General features: G+C 39.7%; 2 protein-coding genes across 2 annotated transcripts; one reads left to right on the forward strand and one right to left on the reverse strand.

Moving 5' to 3' along the window:
* The first annotated feature begins 396 nt into the window (after positions 1–396).
* Positions 397–15,331, forward strand: ruvbl1 (RuvB-like AAA ATPase 1). Its single transcript, XM_088338397.1, has 11 exons — positions 397–693; positions 2,872–2,958; positions 3,044–3,176; positions 5,466–5,617; positions 9,392–9,481; positions 10,710–10,859; positions 10,929–10,992; positions 11,067–11,265; positions 11,740–11,842; positions 11,932–12,023; positions 15,056–15,331. Exons 1-11 carry the CDS (start codon positions 553–555, stop codon positions 15,213–15,215), a joined length of 1,371 nt encoding a protein of 456 aa, XP_088194523.1. The 5' UTR covers positions 397–552; the 3' UTR covers positions 15,216–15,331.
* A 24-nt stretch (positions 15,332–15,355) lies between these two features.
* On the reverse strand, positions 15,356–19,077 carry mustn1a (musculoskeletal, embryonic nuclear protein 1a). Its single transcript, XM_088338399.1, has 3 exons — positions 18,963–19,077; positions 18,781–18,898; positions 15,356–15,499 (listed from the first exon to the last, which is right to left on the reverse strand). The coding sequence occupies exons 1-3, from the start codon at positions 19,044–19,046 to the stop codon at positions 15,414–15,416; spliced, it is 288 nt and encodes a 95-aa protein (XP_088194525.1). The 5' UTR covers positions 19,047–19,077; the 3' UTR covers positions 15,356–15,413.
* Between the last annotated feature and the right edge of the window lie 1,795 nt (positions 19,078–20,872).

Raw genomic sequence — 20,872 nt, forward strand, 5'->3', positions numbered from 1 at the left:
AGATTGTTAATCAATTTCATGTGCATTACATTGTTATCGATAACATACCTTTTCCCCCTTTTTCTTTGTTTTCCTAAGATTTTTTTCCCCTTGTTTTTCGTGTATTTCGTTCTCTTCCCCCATTTTATGATAATTTTGTGCATAGTGTTGCATAATTATAAGTCATTTGTGCTTTAAACCAACAAAAAACAATCTGAAGAGCCTTTTGGGAGACAAAAGAATCGGCTTTTTAGGGAGTCGAGCCATAAGAACCTGTTCTCTAAAAAATGCTGGAAATCCCATCAACATAGGGGTGGGACTTCCCTTGATATAAATGACTGACAAGCATACCAGCCAATAGACTTCCGCAAAATTGAAAACTGGGACCGGGCTAAAAGGTAACACTTCCGCTCGTTTTCCATAGTAACCTCACATGGAAACCGATCTTCCTGTGTTTTGAGTTTCGACGGCGGCGCGCTAACGTAGCGAGAATAATTATAATTACAGGGTAATCAATAGATTCGCCACTTCTAAATCACTATTCGCTTCTTTGGCATTTTTATTTAACTTAAAATGAAGATTGAAGAAGTGAAGAGCACCACAAAAACTCAACGAATCGCCTCGCACAGTCACGTCAAAGGACTGGGCTTGGACGAGGCCGGTAACGCCAAACAGACAGCGTGCGGCTTGGTCGGCCAGGAAGCCGCCAGGGAGGTCATTGTCACTTTTTTTTGTACATTTATTTCTTAACTGAAAATTTAACGTTAGTGGACGTTACAATTTGTTTTTCAGAATGTCCATTTGGTTAGCTAAACTTGCTAGCCATTTAGAGTTGCTGTTTTTACTAAATTTACCCGTTACTTTTTCTTTCCAGCATAACAAAGGCTGTCTGATTTAAATGTTTATTTTCATAAATGCGTCAGTTAGGTTAACCTTTCTTTTAAAAGTATTGTAAAACACAAAATTAATTCAATAAACCAGTGTAGTAAATATCTATGTATGATGATTTAGTGCTAGGGCTGGCTTCCTTTTTGACTCCAAGAGCCATGAAAGTAAAATATTTAAATTGTGAGTGTCTCACTGAAAAAGAAATCTAAAGTCCCGATGTGTAATATTTGACCGCTAGGTGGCACTGTGATGTCTGGTGCAAGCATGGCAGGGACCTAAGTGGGGATTGCAATGTAAAACCAATACAAATTTTTCGACCCATGATTTTTTTTTTACAATTAACACTGGTATGATAGTTCATGTAAAGTTGCCGCACATTCAAATTGATGTTTTTTGTACCACTATTCGATCTGCAACCTCAGTGGAAATGTTTAAATCTAAGCTTAAAACACACTTATATTCTATAGCATATGAATAACCTATATTTTATGTTGACAATATCTGTGTATTATTTGCCCTCATGTAGGTTTTAGATCAGGTGATGGTGTCAAAATAGTCTGTGTGGTTTGCAATAATCTGTGGTCTGTGCAGCCCTTTGAGACTCCTTGTGATTAAGGGCTATACAAATAAACTTGACTTGACTTGCCATTAGGGGGCACCAAATATTTCACACCGTCCCTTGAAGACAAACTTTTACAAACCTCACCAACCTGACCTTCAGACAACCTAATTCTTCACTGCATGTTATTTTACTGCGTGATGTTTGATAAATTAGTAAATTAATAATAATGTCTGTGTCCGATATCAACAAATATCCTACTTAAAATCTGTCTCCATCCTGCAGTTACACAAGATCGTTGAGGCTCATTTTCACTGTCATTTTTGTCATGAATAGTGGTTTCAAAACAGGGTGCAAGCAAAGTTGTTCTGTAAAAATGTCACTAAATGCAGCAAACGAGAAGAATATGGATGTGTTTACCTACAGCTAGGTGGTTTGGTCACATTTCTAATCTTTTGAATGGAGTGGTTATTATTCTTTCTCAATTCCTCTTAAGAGTCTTCATGCACATCTTTGAACATTCTGCACTTTTTGATATAATTTGCACAAACTACATGCTTGAAAAAATATCCAGAAAATTGTTAAGTCTGACCTTTAGTCGCATGTGTATTCTGATGAATGTCATTGGCTAAAAGACACAGAAAAATCGTAATTACATTTCTTCTTCTCAGCCTTAAAGGTATGAAAGCGCTACAGAGCTCCTATTGCTAGTGGTAGAAAAACGGCGTCGCACTCCCTGAAAAATGCATTAAAAAAAAGTCTTGTTTTATCTTTGAGCCAGATGTACTCATGAAAAGAGCCGCACCTGGCCTGCGAGTCCTACGTTTCCGATCCCATCTTTTTAATCATTAGTTTAGTGCACACTTTACGAGAAATGTGGCCAAGTTATTGATCATTATTTTCCTATGTAAAAACAAATGGCTGAGGTAATCCACCTCCAAAATGGTTTAATTTAATGAGATTCCCAAAAGTGTCAATATCTTGTGAAACTAACACCCATATTTGTGGGCTGACAAATATTAAGGTTTATCGAAAATACTATACTATGAAATTTACAGAGGTTTTATTTAACACAAGGATAATCCGTCTTCCATCATGGAGACAAATTATGGAATATTGGGAGGTGGAAATCTGGTAATGTCTCATGTAGAATGTTTCTCAACACTTAATTATTCAAACCGTTAATTTGATAATCGGCTGGTTGTTGATGAATTCATAGGTCCTTGCACCCCCAGAAAACTAGTACACTAGCCCAAAAACTAACTCTGAGAAAGGTTGTGCCAACCAAAATGACATCTCAAAAGATTTTGTAAGTAGATTTGACCTGTTCCTTGAGCTAAGCACAAAGACGTTATGTTGTATAAACAGTTTTTACCTGTGACAATCTGTTATCAACATTTCTGTATGCCAATTTATTTTTTATTCACAATTTTCTTCCGTTCCAGGCATGTGGTATAATTGTAGAGCTCATCCGCTCCAAGAAGATGGCAGGGAGGGCAGTTTTACTGGCAGGCCCACCGGGTACTGGAAAGGTAACATAAAAATCCAAAAAAGACGACTCGTCCGTGTAAATGTATTTCATTTGTTCCTGTGTCTCATATTTGTTTCTGCTTGCAGACAGCCCTAGCCTTAGCCATAGCCCAGGAGCTGGGCAACAAGGTGCCCTTTTGTCCCATGGTGGGTAGCGAGGTCTACTCGTCGGAGATCAAAAAGACCGAAGTACTGATGGAGAACTTCAGGAGGGCCATTGGTGAGAGTAGCTCATTTATAACCATACTGATCTTGATCTATTGCCGTGGTTGTGGAGCACATTGTGACTTAAACGCACGTTTCTGAGTTGACAAATGTCTGCTATAATGATGTAATACGCACTAAGTATATGATAATGAATCGTAACGATTGGGAGGAAACTGCAGTAGCAGTTGTGTATCGAGAATCAGAAATATAGATTGCCTTAAAGGGGCATGTGCATTAGCACCTTCTTGTCGTAAAATAACTTCATTTATTAGAAAAATCCGCTAGATAACATGAACTATCATCTAAACATCCATCCATCCATTATCTGCACCGCTTATCCTCAGTAGAGTCGCGGGGGTGCTGGAGCCCATCCCAGCTATCTTCAGGCAGTGGGCAGGGGACACCCTGAACTGGTTGCCAGCCAATCGCAGGGCACACAGGGACAGACAACTCGCTCACTCATTCATACCTAGGGATAATTTGGACTGGCCAATTAACCTGACATGCATGTTTTTGGAATGTGGGAGGAAACCGGAGTGCCCGGAGGGAAACCCACGCAAGAACGGGGAGAACATGCCAACTCCACATAGGAGGTTCGATCTCATGACCTCAGAACTGTGACGCACACGCGCTAACTACTGCGCCGCCGTTCTGCCCATCCTCTAAACATGCATTTATTTTATTTTATTTTTATTTATTTTTTTCTCGTAAGTCTGTAAATTTGTATTTATTTTACACAGTATGAGCCTCACCTAGAGCGAGCCAACATTATTTTCCGCAATCTTGCTTCTACGGGTAGCTAAAAACATTTATAAGGCCTGGGGTTGGGGAATGAGAATAAAAATAGTGTGATTTGGTCACTTTGAGCCTCTATAGTTTTTGGTCCTCCTTGTGCTTTTTAGCACTCGTTTTTGGTAGCACTCCACCATATAGCGACCTCTAGTGGTCAAATTATACACACTGGCCCATTAATGTCCAGTTCCGTGCACTTTCTTCTTTTTGTAAAATCATTTTCCACAGCTGCGGTTTTGAAATCGAAAGTAGGAACCATGTAGTGTTGTTGTTGTTTTTTTTTAATCCAAATTTGGCACAAGGCAGTTTGTAATTGGATACGCGAGCCTGTTGGGGTTAATGTTAGTAACCTTGGTTTAAGTTTTGTTTTCTAAAAAAAAGGAGTTATCCATAGCCAGTGCAATGATACATTTCTTCAGATATTTGTTCTGATCTCTTAATCTCAGCATGCTTCATCCAGATGTGGAAACTAAATAGAGCAACATTTGAGATTTTTGATGAAACGTGATCCCTTTTTTTATATCTGGTCCGGAAATACTTAAATCAGTGGTCGGCAACCCAAAATGTTAAAAAGGAATACATACGTTTGGAGCTACCAAAAATTAAGTCCTTTAAACAAACTTGGTTTATACAGAAAAGTAAGGCATTTAATATTTATTCCAAATATTTTTAAAGCATTTGAAAATGTTAAGAATGTTTGGTCATGTTTGATCTCTACAGAAACAAGTTACCAAAAATATCTCAACATATTTCCCTTCCCCGTTTTCCAATCTTTATTGAAAAGAGCACTGCGTCTATCAGGGGTCATACGGGTGCTTGAAACCCCTAAAAGTACTTGTTTTAACATGTTTTGAAGGTTTGAGATGGGCTTGAATTTTAATTGAAGTTCTTTTAAATGTTGGAAATTGTTGCCATGTTTCTCGGCAGCCTGACTTTATAGCCACGCATTAAATTAAGAAAAGTAAGTCTGCTTAATGATGATCCTGACACTGCTCTCTGGTTTGTTCGATTTGCCATTGGATTTATTCTGCTCTCGTTATAAACACCAGCTGGTATTAGTGCCTATGGTGTTGTCATGTGAAACATCATCGCCCCCTACCAACCTTTGATACTGCTTAAAAGTGCTTGAATTTGGCCATGGAAAAAGCTGTACTTAATGCATCCTAAATACTTCTGAGTTATTTTGAAATGGGGAAATGGGTCGGAACGTTTCCCCCTGCTGACGGCCCCTGTCCTAGAGAGAAAACAGACCTTTTGTAGTGTCCAGCACCGCTGTTCTTCCCCTAGAACGCCATCTCCGGTGGCTTGTCACCATAGTGCCAATTAGAGCGCATGGTCGCACGGGCCTTGCTCTGTGATCCCAACCAAGCAGAGCGGCAGCAGCCCACCTGCCAAACAGGTCACTCAGGAATGTTCACGGGCACGTGCTCAGGCCCAGATCTAAAGAAACACCACGGACAGAACACAAAGGCCCGATTGATTGACTCGGTCCTGCCAACTCACCTTTCAGGGCTGCGCATCAAAGAGACCAAGGAAGTGTACGAGGGCGAGGTGACCGAGCTGACCCCTTGTGAGACAGAGAACCCCATGGGGGGTTACGGGAAGACCATCAGCCACGTCATCATTGGCCTGAGGACTGGAAAGGGGACCAAGCAGCTCAAGGTCTGATAAAACTTCTTTTTTTAATCCTTTATGCAATAAAATTGTGGTGACGTATATAAGGCAATGTTTTGGCAACTTTTTGGGTCCTTCTTGTCTTATGAGATTAAGGTTGAATTCAAAACATACTCTATATTTGTAAAGCTCACACAAATTGAGTAATCATATAATGTTTTTGTTCCCGAACCTCAGTTCACTGGGTCACCATGTAAAAAATTTAAACATCAGTTTTGTACTGAGTTATAAAAAAATAAAATGTTTGCAACACTTTAAATCTGATGTTGATTTCTTGGAGTCAGAAAACATTGAGGAAAATAAAATTTAAAAATGTGTATTTATGTTGAAATTTGTACTTCCGAGGTTACCCTCTTACAGTGTCATTGTAATTTTGATATTCATTTTCACAGATAATTGGCCAATAAATTATCATTTCATTAATGTATTTGGGTCGCTCGTGGTAATTTGACTATTACTGACCTTTGAAAATCATCACATAATCAAAATTAATTGAACAGCCTTAACTCATTTACTGTCGACTAGCCCAATTCAAATATACTTTTTACATCGTTAACACTGAAATTTATTAATAATGTGCACCCAATGTACATAATATTTAAGGATAAAATAATTCTTGTGAAAACGCTGGGCAAAAAAAAAGAAGAAAATAGTGCGTTTTGGTTACTTTGAGTCTCCGTAGTTTGTATTTTTCATTGTGCTTCGGTTTCTGGTTGCACCACACAGCACGGTGACATCTGGTGGTCAAATATGACAAAGTTTTCCTTTAAAATTCAAATTTCATTCGCACATTATTAAGGCCGTCTATCGCAAATATTTTTCATATTCGCAAATATTTATTTTTTTAGTTTTTTTTCCCTCATATGTGCACCTCATTTTCGCACTTTGTTCAAAAACTGCATTACTGAAAAGTTGAGTCAAATACCTAAGGACCTGTTACCTCACCTGTGTATTATTCCTCAAATCGGCTGCCACTTACAACAACAAAATAAATACAGATGAGTACGCCATTTCTGTGTCAGCCTACATCAGTAAATGCGCAGAAGACGTCAGCAATACCAAAACTATATGCACCCGTGCCAATCAGAAGCCCTGGATGACTGCTGAGATACGCAAACAACTAAAAGTACGGAACCTTGCCTTTAAATCTGGTGACAAGGAGGCGCTGAGATCAGCGAGGGCTAACCTGAACCGTGCTATCAGACTAGCAAAGCGAACGCACAGTCAAAAAATCCAGGAACGTTTCCTCAGGACAACCAACACCAGGGATATGTGGAAAGGCATTCAGGCCATCACCAAATACAAGCCAACCACCGCCCCAGTGCAGGACACTAGCATGGACTTTCTGAATGACCTCAACAAATTCTTTGGAAGGTTCGAGGCACAAAACGGCACCCCTGCAGCGAAAGCGGTTCCAAATCAGGACGAAAGAGCACTCCACCTGGGCTCAACTGACGTGAGAAAGACCCTGAGAGGGGTCAACACAAGGAAGGCTCCAGGCCCGGACAACATTCCGGGGCGGATACTCAGGGAGTGCGCCGATCAGCTGGCTTGTGTACTAACAGACATTTTCAACACCTCGCTAGACCAAGCCAAAGTACCATCATGCTTCAAAATTGCCAACATCATCCCAGTGCCAAAGAAACCCCAGATCTTATCATTCAACGATAACCGGCCCGTTGCACTGACTCCTATCATAATGAAGTGCTTTGAGAGACTGGTTAAAGAGCACATCACCTCCAGTCTCCCCTCCTCATTCGACCCCTTTCAGTTTGCCTACCGGACAAACCGCTCCACCGGGGATGCCATCTCCTCTGCGCTTCACCTGAGCCTGACACACCTAGAGGAGAAGAACACCCATGTGCGGATGCTGTTCCTGGACTTCAGTTCAGCATTCAACACCATCATCCCACAACATCTGGTAGACAAAATGAGACTCCTGGGTTTCAACACCCCCCTGCGGAACTGGCTGCTGGACTTCCTCAGTGACAGACCCCAATCAGTGCGGATAGGTCAGAACATCTCAGATGTCATCTACCTCAGCACGGGCTCCCCCCAAGGCTGTGTCCTGAGCCCCTTGCTGTTCACCTTGATGACACACGACTGCGTCCCTAGGTCCGCCACAAACCACATTGTGAAGTATGCTGACGACACAACAGTGGTGGGCCTCATCAGGGACGACAACGACCTGGCCTACAGAGAGGAGGTGGAGCAGTTGGTGGGCTGGTGCAGGGACAACAGCCTGGTCCTGAATGTTGACAAAACTAAAGAGATCATTGTCGACTTTAGGAAAAACCAGCCCAACCATGCCCCACTTTGCATCAACAACAAGGCTGTGGAGGTTGTCGGCAGTATCAAGTTCCTAGGGGTGCACATTACAAAAAAACTCACCTGGTCCGTGAACACTGCATCACTGGTTAAGAGGGCACAGTAGCGCCTGTACTTCCTGCGGAGGATGAGGAGAGTCCACCTGCCCCGACCTTCCCTCATCGCATTCTACAGGGGCACCATAGAGAGTATCCTGACCAGCTGTATCTCTGTGTGGTGTGGAGGCTGCAGCGCTACCGAATGGGGTAGTGTGAGGAGGGTAACGAGGACAGCAGAGAAAATAATCGGGACTACACTTCCCTCCATTCAGGACATTGGCCAGAAGCGCTGCCTATCCCATGCTAAGAACATTATCGGGGACCCCTCTCACCCCCATCATGGACTGTTCACTCTGCTAGCCTCTGGGAAGAGGTACTGCAGTGTGCGGTGCAGGACCACCAGGTTCCGCAGTAGTCTAGTCCCCCTGGCCATTAGACTGTTAAATGGTCAATCTAACATATAGTTAACCTAAATCTAAACGGCTGCTAATCTGACTTTTTGCACTACTGGCAGTTCTTTATAGCTTGCCACTCCTTGCACATTTGCTCTCTGCACTATTGTACTTACAGCGTTATTGTTACAGTGTTAATGTTACTGTTTACCTGACTTGTTAACCTGACTGCCCATTTTGCACATCTGGTTAGCTACTCCTCTTGCACTATCGGCACTATGGTAAAATACTATACGTAGCCATAATACAATACAACTTTTACTTATATCTGTACATTCAAGGAAACTGTGCGGGTCAGATGTATCGACATTTCGTTCTGTATACACGTGTACTAGAATGACAATAAAGTAGATCTGAATCTGAATCTGAAAAAAAGGTTTTCACAGGCTGAAATCCAGCACTGTTGCAGTTGTTTAATAAAAGGAACAGAATGTTAGGTTGATAAGGATTTCTTGACTTAATTTCTTGACCCGTTATATTGCTCTTCCTTATTAAAGTGATGATAAGTTCATATTATAGTAGCGTATAATGCAGAGGGGGGGAAATGACAATATACCCGTCAATTCTCATTATTTGTCTGGCTAATAATCGTCTCAGAAGTCCTCAATTGTGACAGGCCCTACACATGAGAATGCAATGTTTTTACTCAAGAAGAAGCATAGACCAGATTTGTATTTCTGGGTTGGTTTCCTTTTTAACTTATATTTATCCATTGATGGCTGTAGATCGTTTCTCCGGCGCCGTCACGAATGGCAGCCACTCCAGCAGCTCTCGTGTTATTTTCGATTGTTCTCAGTTATTTTCGATTGTTCTCAGCTTAGGGATGCTGCTGGAAAAGTGAATTTCCCTTCGGGGATGAATAAAGTATCTATCTATCTATCTATCTATCTTTTTAAAAGAATAACAATACACCTCATCAAAGCATGGTTCTTTTATCTTTCAAGTTGGATCCCAGCATCTACGAGAGTCTTCAGAAGGAGCGCGTGGAGGCAGGCGACGTCATCTACATCGAAGCCAACAGTGGAGCTGTCAAGGTATGGCCACAACCACCCCGCTTTTTCCATAATCCTGTACACAATCCTTTGCGTAGAGGGATTTTTTTCATTTGGCCCTTCATGTCTAGCGGAGATAATTGCTTCCTTCCTTTTTTTCCTTCCTGCTACTGCTCATCTGTAGTCGGCTCCTCTCTTGTGGAAAGGTTGTGATGACGGTTCCTTTGATCACTAGTGGAGGCCTCGCCATCAAATATGGGAGTGAGGGGCCACACTAGCATTTGTTGACAGACCTCTTGGAAGCTTCACCTAGCTGTCAATCACCCGGCTCACCTGTTCTCCTGTGTTTTTTTTTTTTTTTTTTAAATGCACTAACGCTGCAACAATTAGTCGACGTAGTCACCAAATATCGCTAATAGAAATAGCAGACTATGTATTTCATTGTGAACCATTGTCTCCAGGCATATTTACTTCACAAAATGTACATGATATTTGCTTTGCTGTTAATGAGCCTGTTCTTGCTTTACAGCGGGGGTTGGGAACCGTTTTGACCCAAAAAGGCATAATAGCTAAATATTTTTATTTTTATTTTAGTTTATTTATTTATATGTTTTTATTTGTTTGGATAAGAGCCATATCAAATATTTTAAGACAAATTTAAGGAAAACCGCCAAACTCCCTCTCCAGACAAAATCTTGTTTTTCCTGCAATTACTTAAGATTGTTGAGGCCTGTTTTGACTTTGATTTTTTCTATAAATAATGTTTTCAAGACAAGATAGAAGCATAGTTATTTTGTAAAAATGTCAGAAAATACTGCAAAGACGGTGCTGGGCAGAGAAGTGCGCAGTGTGCAACTCACTCGCTGATTCACACCTAGGGACAATTTGGACCGGCCAATTAACCTGAAATGCATGTTTTTGGAACGTGGGGGGAACCCAGAGAGCCTGTAGGAAACCCACTCAGGCATTGGGGAGAACATGCAAACTCCTCACAGGAAGGCTGGTAGCTGTATTTGAACCCATTACCTCAGAACTGTATTGCGGACAAGCTAAACACTCAGCTGCTGTGCCGCCCTATATTTTTAATTGTACCCTTTTTTTCTTGTGTTGATTATCATTTGCCTCAATTAAATCAACTTCATGCTAAATTTAAGAAAAAAAATGAATAATTATTCGACTAATCGTTTCAATACTCAGTGACTAGTCGACTATAAAAATAGTCGTTAGTTGCAGCCCAAATACGCACATAGCAATCCTTCTTTCTTTGCAGAGACAAGGTCGTTGCGACACCTTTGCCACGGAGTTCGACCTGGAGGCTGAAGAGTACGTGCCGCTGCCCAAAGGAGACGTGCACAAAAAGAAGGAGATTGTGCAAGATGTTACATTGCACGACCTCGACGTGGCCAACGCCAGACCTCAAGTAAAACCAATGAATGAGTGGCATGTAAACCTTTTCTTGCAGCCCTCAAGCATTTTTTTTTCACCACAGGGAGGCCAAGATATTCTCTCCATGATGGGTCAACTGATGAAGCCCAAAAAAACAGAAATAACAGGTGGGCAACGGTGCCGTCAAATCGGAATCTGCTTTCAGTTCCAGGCGATCTCAAATGGCTTTTCCATTTTCCAGATAAACTCAGAGCGGAGATCAACAAAGTAGTGAACCGTTACATTGACCAAGGCGTGGCCGAGCTGGTGCCTGGGGTGTTGTTTGTGGACGAGGTGCACATGCTGGACATTGAGTGTTTCACGTATCTTCATCGAGCCCTGGAGAGCACCATCGCGCCGATTGTGGTCTTCGCCTCCAACAGGGGAAACTGTCTAATCAGGTGAGTGCTCGACTGAAAGGAAACCTACTCTTGTGGCCCAGCCTTGAAATTTTGCTTTACTTAACCCTCCTGGCCTCCTCGGGTCCAAATGATCCAGCCCTATAAGTGAGCAGACTCGTACACGACCAATTAAATTTGATTTGCAGAACTGAGCCCGAAACGCAAAATTTGATTTTTTTTCATTTGGGAGGAGGAGAGGTGATATGATAACAAATTAAAACCTGTCTTTAGTCAAACAAGACTGTATAAAAATTTACATCTTTTATATTTCTGTGTCTGCTAACATTGGAATGACAATTTTCCATCAGGGACTGATTTTTTTTAAATTCCTTGGCCATGAATAGCTAATGTTTGTTATTGATTATACTGCGACCCAATAGAAAATAATACTTTGAAAGCTACCAAACTGAATGAAATCAAGCTAACTATACAAAATTTCTACCCATAACAACTATGGTCTCCTTTGTTGTTCAGGGGTACGGAGGACATCAGCTCTCCACACGGGATTCCGCTGGACCTTCTGGACCGAGTGATGATCATCCGGACCATGTTGTACACGCCACAGGAGATGAAGCAGGTTAGTGGGAATGATAGGGGAAGGTTGATCACGCTGGATCTTGCTTTGAGTCCCCAGTACTGAATTTCTCACTTCCGGTCCCCCTCCAGATCATCAAGATCCGTGCTCAGACCGAGGGACTCGGTATTAGCGAGGAAGCACTCGCACACCTTGCCGAAATCGGCACGAAAACCACTCTCAGGTATGATGGCAACATTCGTGGTAACAAATGATTTGTTGAACAAAATAATTGTTACTGGGTTAGTACGCTGAAAGGCGCACCAAATTATAAGATGGGAAAATAGTCATTGGTGATATCTTCTTTTCAAAAGGCGCATGAAATCGAATGTACAGTAAGCCCTAGGTTTGCAAACAAAATTCAAATATTTAACTGTTTGACATCTGGTTTCATGCCAAAAATATTTTTTGTGGTCTCTCAAAGACCACAATGTTTTTCTAAGGTAGAAGAAAAGTTACGATAAGCTGTATCATTTACAGTAATTTCAACTACCGTATTTTCTGGACTATCAGTGGTTCCAGAATTGACCAGCCAAAAAATGCATAATATTAAAGGAAAATACCTATATTGGTCGCACCTGGAGTACTAGTTGCATTTTTGGGTGGAAATCTTGTTAAATCAAACACCAAAAACATACATGTCATCTTGCAAGGCCGTTTAAAATGAAAATAAAACAGAACAACATGCTGATTAAGTATACGGAATACTAACGTTGTACTGGTAATGTCAGTAATGACGTAATATATTGAGTTCTTTAGATAAAGCTAGCATAAAGAACATGCTAAAGTGTTAACCAAACTATCAGTTTCACTCCAAATCACTAAATCCAATGAAAATTGTTATCCTCTTTGTCACTGGATTTACTTGAATGCCAAATGCCCTAGTAAGTGGATAAGTCGAGGTTTCAGTGTTTTCTACCATTGACTACTGTAGCCTGTAAGTTTGATTCTATTGGTGCTTGCTAGTCGAGCTTTCATAATGATAATTTGAACAAAAACGTATTAACATTATTATTAATGTATATTTTATACAATATGATTTTATTATAATAATACATTATTATTGTATTATTAAAAGTATTATGAGTGCACTGCGGGAAAGAGGTCTAAATCTAGTGGAAGGTAGAGCTTTTGTTGGTGATAGGAAGGAGTGGAAAGGTGTTGTAAAAGGATAGTGGGATGTGTGGAGGCGTCCTAAGGGATGGGCAGAGCACCTGTATGATGCGGCAGGGGTAAACCAGTGAAAGCTGTCGGGCCCTGCTGTTGAACAAAATTGTGTTGTGTCACCCTGACCCGAGTGACATGGCCGCTTTCTTGTGTCCCATTTCATCTGGAGGGACGAAAACATGACCAACTTGGGGGTCGAGGGGCCTATCTTGTTTAGGTGTTTGGGCATTTGGGTTGGCCATGGTCCAAAAATGTTTGTTTGTATTCTACTATTGCAGCTTGTAAATGAATGACCCGTGTTGTGCCGAAAAATTTCCCCGCCACAACAGGGCATGGTTGAAATGATCATCACAGGCCTGGAGTCCCTTTTTGCGTTTTAGTGTGAAAATAACATGTAAAAGGAGAAACCGGTTATAAAAATGTAAAACTCATTTCATTTCAATGATAATGTGTTAATAATTTGAGTCGCATCCCCGGCCAAACTATGAAAAAACTGCGACTTATAGTCCTGAAAATACGTTGTGAAGTTCCATGTTTATCCACTTTATTTTCCGCTATATCGGGCACACCGGATAATAAAGCGCACTTTAAAATTTCTTGCCAATTTGGGTTTCAAGTTAAATGAGAAGAAAAATATTATAGCGAACAGAAGCAAAGCATGTTTGATATGGGGACTTTTCTCACTTTAAGATTTTTTTTTTTTGTCTCATCTAAATGAAACAATATGTGAGATTATGCAAAATTATTGACTATGGCAATTTTATTAAGTATTACCGCTATTACATAAATACTTAAAATATAGTAAAAAGAAATATATTTTTCAAAATCAGCGAAATAGAGCAATAATTAAAAAAATATACTTAGCAACATATGTTGGCAACATTTGGGTGAAAAAAATTCTTGATTTTTTTTATTATGCTTTTTATTTTAAACACACACACTAAATATATTATTTTTATGTACATTTACCACATTGTAAAGCATTGTTAAAGAACTATTTGGAAAGTGGCGTTTGCTCAGAATTTAGTCGCTCCAGAGTATAAGTCGCACCAGCCGAAAAATGCCTAATAAACAAGGACAAAACTTGTATAGGTCACACCTTTTAACACGAACATTTATGTCATCTTGAAAGGCAATTTAAAATAGTGATCCCAAGAGCCAAGAAGAGATCCGCAGGTTAGAGAGCGTTCTCCATTCAGGCCCTAGTGCTTTTCCCCCTGAGATTCGATCTGCAACCTCAGTGGAACTGTTTAAATCTAGGCTTAAAATACACTTCTATTCTATAGCATATGAATATTTCCATGTTGCCAATATCTGTGTATTATTTGTTATTTCAACATCCATTGCAGTCTGGTCATCTTGGAAGGGGGATTACCTCATGTTTTTGAGTTTTTCCTTTCCCTCATGTAGGTTTTAGATCAGGGGATGGTGTAATAATAGTCTGTGGTTTGTAATAATCTGTGGTCTGTGCAGCCCTTTGAGACTCTGTGATTTCTTATTAAGGGTGTCACAATTAAACATGACTTGACTTAAAAAAACACTACTAAAACTAATGTATCTCATTTTTGGGGATGTATTAGAACAGTAAAACACAGAGCATGTACACAATGTATAAAAATCCCATTTGAGTAAGTTAAAATAACATTTACTTTGGCGTGATCGCGTCTTATCTTCTGAACGTTCGTGTCCCGATTGGTAAGAAAAAGTGGTGTAATTTCAACCTTTTTTTTTTTAGCACAACACTGGCAATGTTGAAATGATCACCTCAGGCCTAGAGCGCCCTCTTGCAGTTTAGTGTGAAAATAATTTGTGAAATGATATACCCGATGAGTTAATAATTTCACACATTAGTCTTAGTATAAAGCAAATTCCTGGCCAAACTATGAAAAACAAACCCTTGCGACTTCTACTCCAAAATAAGGTAATAGTGTGGCTCGAGTTGACCGATTGAGTCCCTTGTTTTCCCGGACTGATGTCATTTTCTGTCTGTATTCGGTTCAATAAATATGAAGGCAATAATATTTCCAAACATGAATTTTGTCCCGGCAGATACGCCGTGCAGCTGCTGACGCCCGCCAGTCTGCTCGGTCGCGTTCAAGGCAAAGAGACCGTAGAGAAGAAGCAGGTAGAGGAGATCAACGAGTTGTTCTACGACGCCAAGTCCTCTGCCAAAATTCTTCAAGATCAGCATCACAAATATATGAAATGAAACAAAAACATAGAACCATTTATGTATTATCTTCATAACAACTGTGACTTTTCTCCTTTCCATGCGCTTTTATTCTGCACAGATCAAACTGTAGAATAAAGAAATGTGTTTTTTTTCTTAGCGATTTGTGTTTTTTGCTGACGAAGTAGTTCACTTTTAAAGAATGTCAAAGAAAAATGCCGGTAAAGTGGGGCCGTTCTACTTCCTGGCGGGTCGGATCAAAGATGTCTCCCCTCCTGACCTCACACCACTGAACACCGAAGGTGCCGTTTTCCCCATTTTCTCTGCAACATAAACACAATTGATATTCAGACTGATTTTGTGATGAGGGCAGAGTAAGAATAGAAAATGTTTCAAATGGATGTTACATTAAAAGGTATACAGACGCTCCCCTACTTACGACCATTCGACTTACGGTAGATGCGAACATTTTTTTTCAGGATGTCGAAAAATATCCGGACAATGCTGTAAGCTGGATTTTGTGTTGTGTGCACCTTTTTCCGAGTACAGGTCATTACTGTAGTGCTTCTTTCCGCCACTATCGACGTGTGGAGAAGTCACCCAGCATCCACCAGGAAGTAAGAAAATCTGCTTCCTCTTCCTAGTTGGTGTGTAATCATTCTATACTGTCTATACTATCTTCAGTGCGCTAAGAACTTTTACATTTTTATTGTTTAATATCTCGTGCATCCGTTCAATATGGTTGGTGTAAAGAAGAGGCGTGCCGTTTCTTTTGAAACGAAAGTGGAAAAAGAAAGCTTGATGCGGTTGAGAAAATGGTTGGATAGCTTTTTTGGCCACTCTAACACGGAGGAGGACCTCTTGAGGCTTATGTTCCAAAAGTAAGTTAAACTTAACTTCATAGAGCATATTGTTTCATGAAATGTTTATTATTTGGTATAAAACAATACAGGTTACATACAAAATATAGCACTGAAACAACTTACGAACGAATCTAGTTCATAAGTGGGGCAGCGTCTTTATACAGTAAAGTAGTACATGGGTGATTCTTTGTTTGCAGACATTTTGATGTCATGATTTTTTAAATAAAATGATCCCATGTTTCCTGATATGATTACAACACTAATCTGTTTAACACTAAAAATACATAGTGGTCAAGCTCAGGGACGGATTCAATGAGTATTGAATGTTTTCCACCCTGCCATTTCCTAACAAACATTTTGCCAACAAAGCTTTCTTTTAAACTTTTGTTCACAAACACATTTATCTATACTATATGAAGTTATTATTTTAATATTCACAATATCGATTATAATTTCCCCTCCGTTCGGTCCCTATTCCACCCTGTTAGGTTCCACTCCGGTGGTCTATGAACCTAATAGGGTGGGTGATTTTTAGCTACTCTAGCTGTAGCTATTTAGCTGATTAACTTTTAGATAGCTAACTTTAAACAGACTAATAAAACTTCAATGTTTTTAATTAATCATTGGATATAATTTACCATAACAATGTAGAACTTTAGTATTAGACAATTAACATGAGTAGGGATTTTTCTAGCTTTAATTTTGAACATCATTAGGAGTGAAACAATTACTGCAATAGGTAAACTAATTTGCCTCTAGGTGTTGCTTGTGCTCCACCATAAATCTTTTCTTTTTTTCTCTGAAGGATGCTAGAATTTTCTTCACTGATAAAAAAAAGTTATATTACGTTATTATTTTGAGTTCTGATATGAATTACTAATCCCAATAAAATTGATTCAATGAACCAGGCCAATAGAAATAGGACACACAATTTATTAACACAGAGAATTAATGATTGGGGGAAAAAAAGGGGAGAGGAAAGCGCTGGAAGAGTTTTCGCCCGCTAAAAGTTACTAGCACAAAAAAAAAAGTTTCCCGCTATAATGCCAGTCGATTTGAGGAGATTCCTTTGTACAGAAAAAAACTCATTCCCAAGAACCAGCAGCATGGTGTTAAATCTGAAACCACTCTCTTACTTGTTGGGGAGAGATTCGGTCTCTTGCTCCATATGGTCACAATGTGCTAATCTCAAGGCCGCAGTGCAGGCCTGCACGACTGCGTCAAGCAGCCAACTTGCGATTAGGCAGGGAGGAAAAAAAGAGGTCGAGCTATCAATCAGCTCCTCTTTTTGTATGGACCAGGGAAGCTTAACCACATCATGCCTCTTTAGGCGTGATCTCAGATATCTGAGACCACCAGGATCGGATGATGGTATTTGAAGTTGCTAAACTTGTTAGAAAGCCAAAGAAGTGAGAAATTTGCGTGATGTTCTGTACTTGAGAATGCTCCTCCGATCGACATAATCACGTACAGTGATAACATTATTTTATCAATACATAGCCTTGGATGTTTTATTTAGATTAAAAACGTCATGTTATCAGATTTCATTACGCTGCATGGAAAATTGGTACGTTTGGGAGCTGTCCAAAAGGAGACGCCAACGTTCCATCCATTCCAAAGTTCTGAGGTTTTTGAAACAAAGAAGGTGGAAGTCATTTTTGTGCTGGGTTTACTTGCTCTACACTTAATATCTGTAGTCAGTAAACATCGGTGACATACTGAAAAGCTGACCAAAAGGAGACCTATTAAAACACTACAAAAATTAAAAATTTATAGTAGTTTTTAAAATGGATAATCTTTCTACATGAGCCAGAAAAAATAAAACATTCAAATGTTGACAGTAAATTGCTCAAAATACACACTTCACCCAATAGGGCAGGGGTAGGGAACCTATGGCTCGCGAGCCATATATGGCTATTTTCATGAGTACATATGGCTCCGACATCAAATGTAACTATTGCACATCTCTCTGTGGTGTTCCAAAGTCAAGTGATTTCATCCTGATTTTGGTCCATATAAAGCCGAAGCAACTTAACGCAGATGTTCGATAAGAAACCATTTAAACTGATGAATAAAGATGCTGGCAAACGACTTTGATTGGGTGAGCAGTACGAGTGGGTGGGTCCCCGCACACAGCTCAATGCACTTCCTTCTCTTTCTCTCACTCAGTGCAACCTACACCGAAAGTGAAGATGGCGATATGCTTATCATTTGCAGTCATTTGTGACATTTTTACACAAGAACTTTGCATGCACATTGTTTTGAAACCGTTATTAAGGACAAATTTCATGGAAAAAAAATTGCCTCAACACTCTTAAATGAAGGTGGAAGACAAATTGTAAATGGCATATTTACATTGATTTGGAAAAACAGGATTTGGCATTATCATCATTTCGTACATTTGATTAAATCATCAAATGACACACAGTGAAATAAAATGTGCTGAAGAATTAGCTTTTGTCTAGAGAGCGTGTTTGGCAGTTTTTTCAATTTTGTCTGAAAATATATGATGTGGCTCTCTCAATTTCTTTTTAAAACATTTTTTGCTTTAATGGCTCTTTGGGTCAAAAATGTTCCTGACCCCTGCAATAGGGAATGCAGTCATTACATTCCTCTTCCTAACCCTACATGGAGTGGAAACTTTCACACTGACTTATCAATTTAAAGCCACACACTTGTTTCCATTCTACCCAAAACAACATAATAATAGTATGTTGTGTGTACATGTGCGTACTACTCACCACATTCCTCCATGACTTCAAAGGTTTTGCTTTTGGCTGGTCCACTGCCACCAAGTCGATTCTTTGTGTCAGACAGCTCTTCCTGGCTTACTGCAGGGCGCTGGGCTTCTTCTTGTGGCTGCAAAAATAAAAATAGATGAATAGAATAGACGGGGATTCAAGCTTTTGGATGGTGCTCTTACTTCAGACATGTTGATGTAAGTTATTTTTTCTCCCCAGTGCCGCCTGTTTTTAGTCTGCTCCACAACACTAACAAATGATGTCATGAGTGGAATTGCTCCTCCTTGTTTCTCAGCGTGTAAATGAATCCCAGCTTTATACTTAAAAAAATCTGATGAGAAAAAAACATTGCGTTGAGATTCAATTAAGGCAAAAAACTCTCAGTCCTCATGAAAACATCATTATCCACCCATGACAAGTGCTCCATTTAAGTGACAGTGTGTAATAATTAATCATAAGAGTTTGTTGTAACAAAATTCAAAAGCCTTCATCCATACTTTTGGATGAGTTTCATCCAGCGACGGGACAAGAGAGTGTTTCCCAGACTTGTAGTACCAATTATGTAAAATACAAATTTTTACAATTACCGGTACATAACATTACAAATAGGAACAATTAAAATCTATTTCACAAATGGTATTTGTGACATAACTTGAGGTGGTCCAGTAGAGTAGCAGAAAATTTGTAATATGAAAAAAATATATTTTTACATATGAATGCGAAGTTAATCAAAATAACAAATATATTCTTTTTACCCTCTCGCACGCTTTTGATCAATTGGTCAATATGCGTGGGTTCGTCTCTGTCACTGCGCTTATTTTTTCGCTGAGCAGAGGAGGGGTTCGTGGCACACGCACAGGAATGGGTCATGAGAGGGGAGAGAACATTTTGTTGTGACAAAATACGACAAACTTCAACGACAAGACCATGACATTTGGTAGTTTCATCCAAATTGTTTCTTTTTGGCTAATTTTAAGTACCTTCTTGTGTTTCTTTGCTTATTTGATTAATCTTTTTGTCATTAATTTGAATTGTCATTAGAATTTGAAGTGCATTATTGTGTGACTTTAAATTCTGACTCTAAACAGATTGGATTCTAAAACCCTATCAGAGCACATAAATGTAAATTTTGCGAATAATAGTTTATCAACCGAAATTAGACATGACCGGTCATCGAATTGAAATTGAAGTGAAACCGGGTTGGTACACCAAACATATGATTTCTCATATAACACCTTTAGTGATGTTAAGCGTGTGCTTATACTGTAATTTAAGTTTCATCTCATCTCATTAGCCGTACCGCTTATCCTCATTAGGGTCGCGGGGGGGCTGGAGCCCATCCCAGCCATCTCCGGGCAGTGGGCAGGAGACACCCTGAACTGGTTGCCAGCCAATCGCAGGGCACACAGGGACAGACAACTCATTCGCTCATTCACACCTAGGGACAATTTGGACCGGCCAATTCACCTGAAATGCATGTTTTTTTGGAATTTAAGTTTAATGTTGTCTATTGTCTTTCCCATCATTCATTGAGGGCTGGCTTTTGTTAACATACATTTTGACTCTAGTGTTTCCTCTATTGATTTTACCACTCACCAAATCCAGGCCAGTAGAACATTTTTCAACCTGCTAATCACTGAAGCGGCAAAATAAGAAGCTCAAAGTAACAGGGGATTAAAGTATTTCTAATCACAGATGGGAATTATTCCTTTATTTCCTGGTGAAGGATTTTCTATAAATATATAAATATAAATTATATATATATATATATATATATATATATGTACATATCTCATCTCATTAGTTGTACCGCTTATCCTTATTAGGGTCGTGGGGGGGCTGGAGCCCATCCCAGCCATCTCCGGGCAGTAGGCAGGGGACACCCTGAACTGGTTGCCAGCCAATCGCAGTATATATATATATATGTATATATATATGTATATAATTATTTATATTTTTTGTTTATCAGTTTTCGTAAAATGTTTTTTGTGGGTCTCAGAAAATCTCTAAAATGGCTGGCGTTATTCTTTTGAAAAATTATTGATACTGAATGAGATAATGAGTTTGTCCAATCATGACAGACAGGAACACA

Source organism: Urocampus carinirostris, chromosome 6 (genome assembly GCF_059441175.1).
Source record: "Urocampus carinirostris isolate Australia breed hairy pipefish chromosome 6, RoL_Ucar_1.0, whole genome shotgun sequence".
Taxonomy (NCBI): Eukaryota; Metazoa; Chordata; class Actinopteri; order Syngnathiformes; family Syngnathidae; genus Urocampus; species Urocampus carinirostris.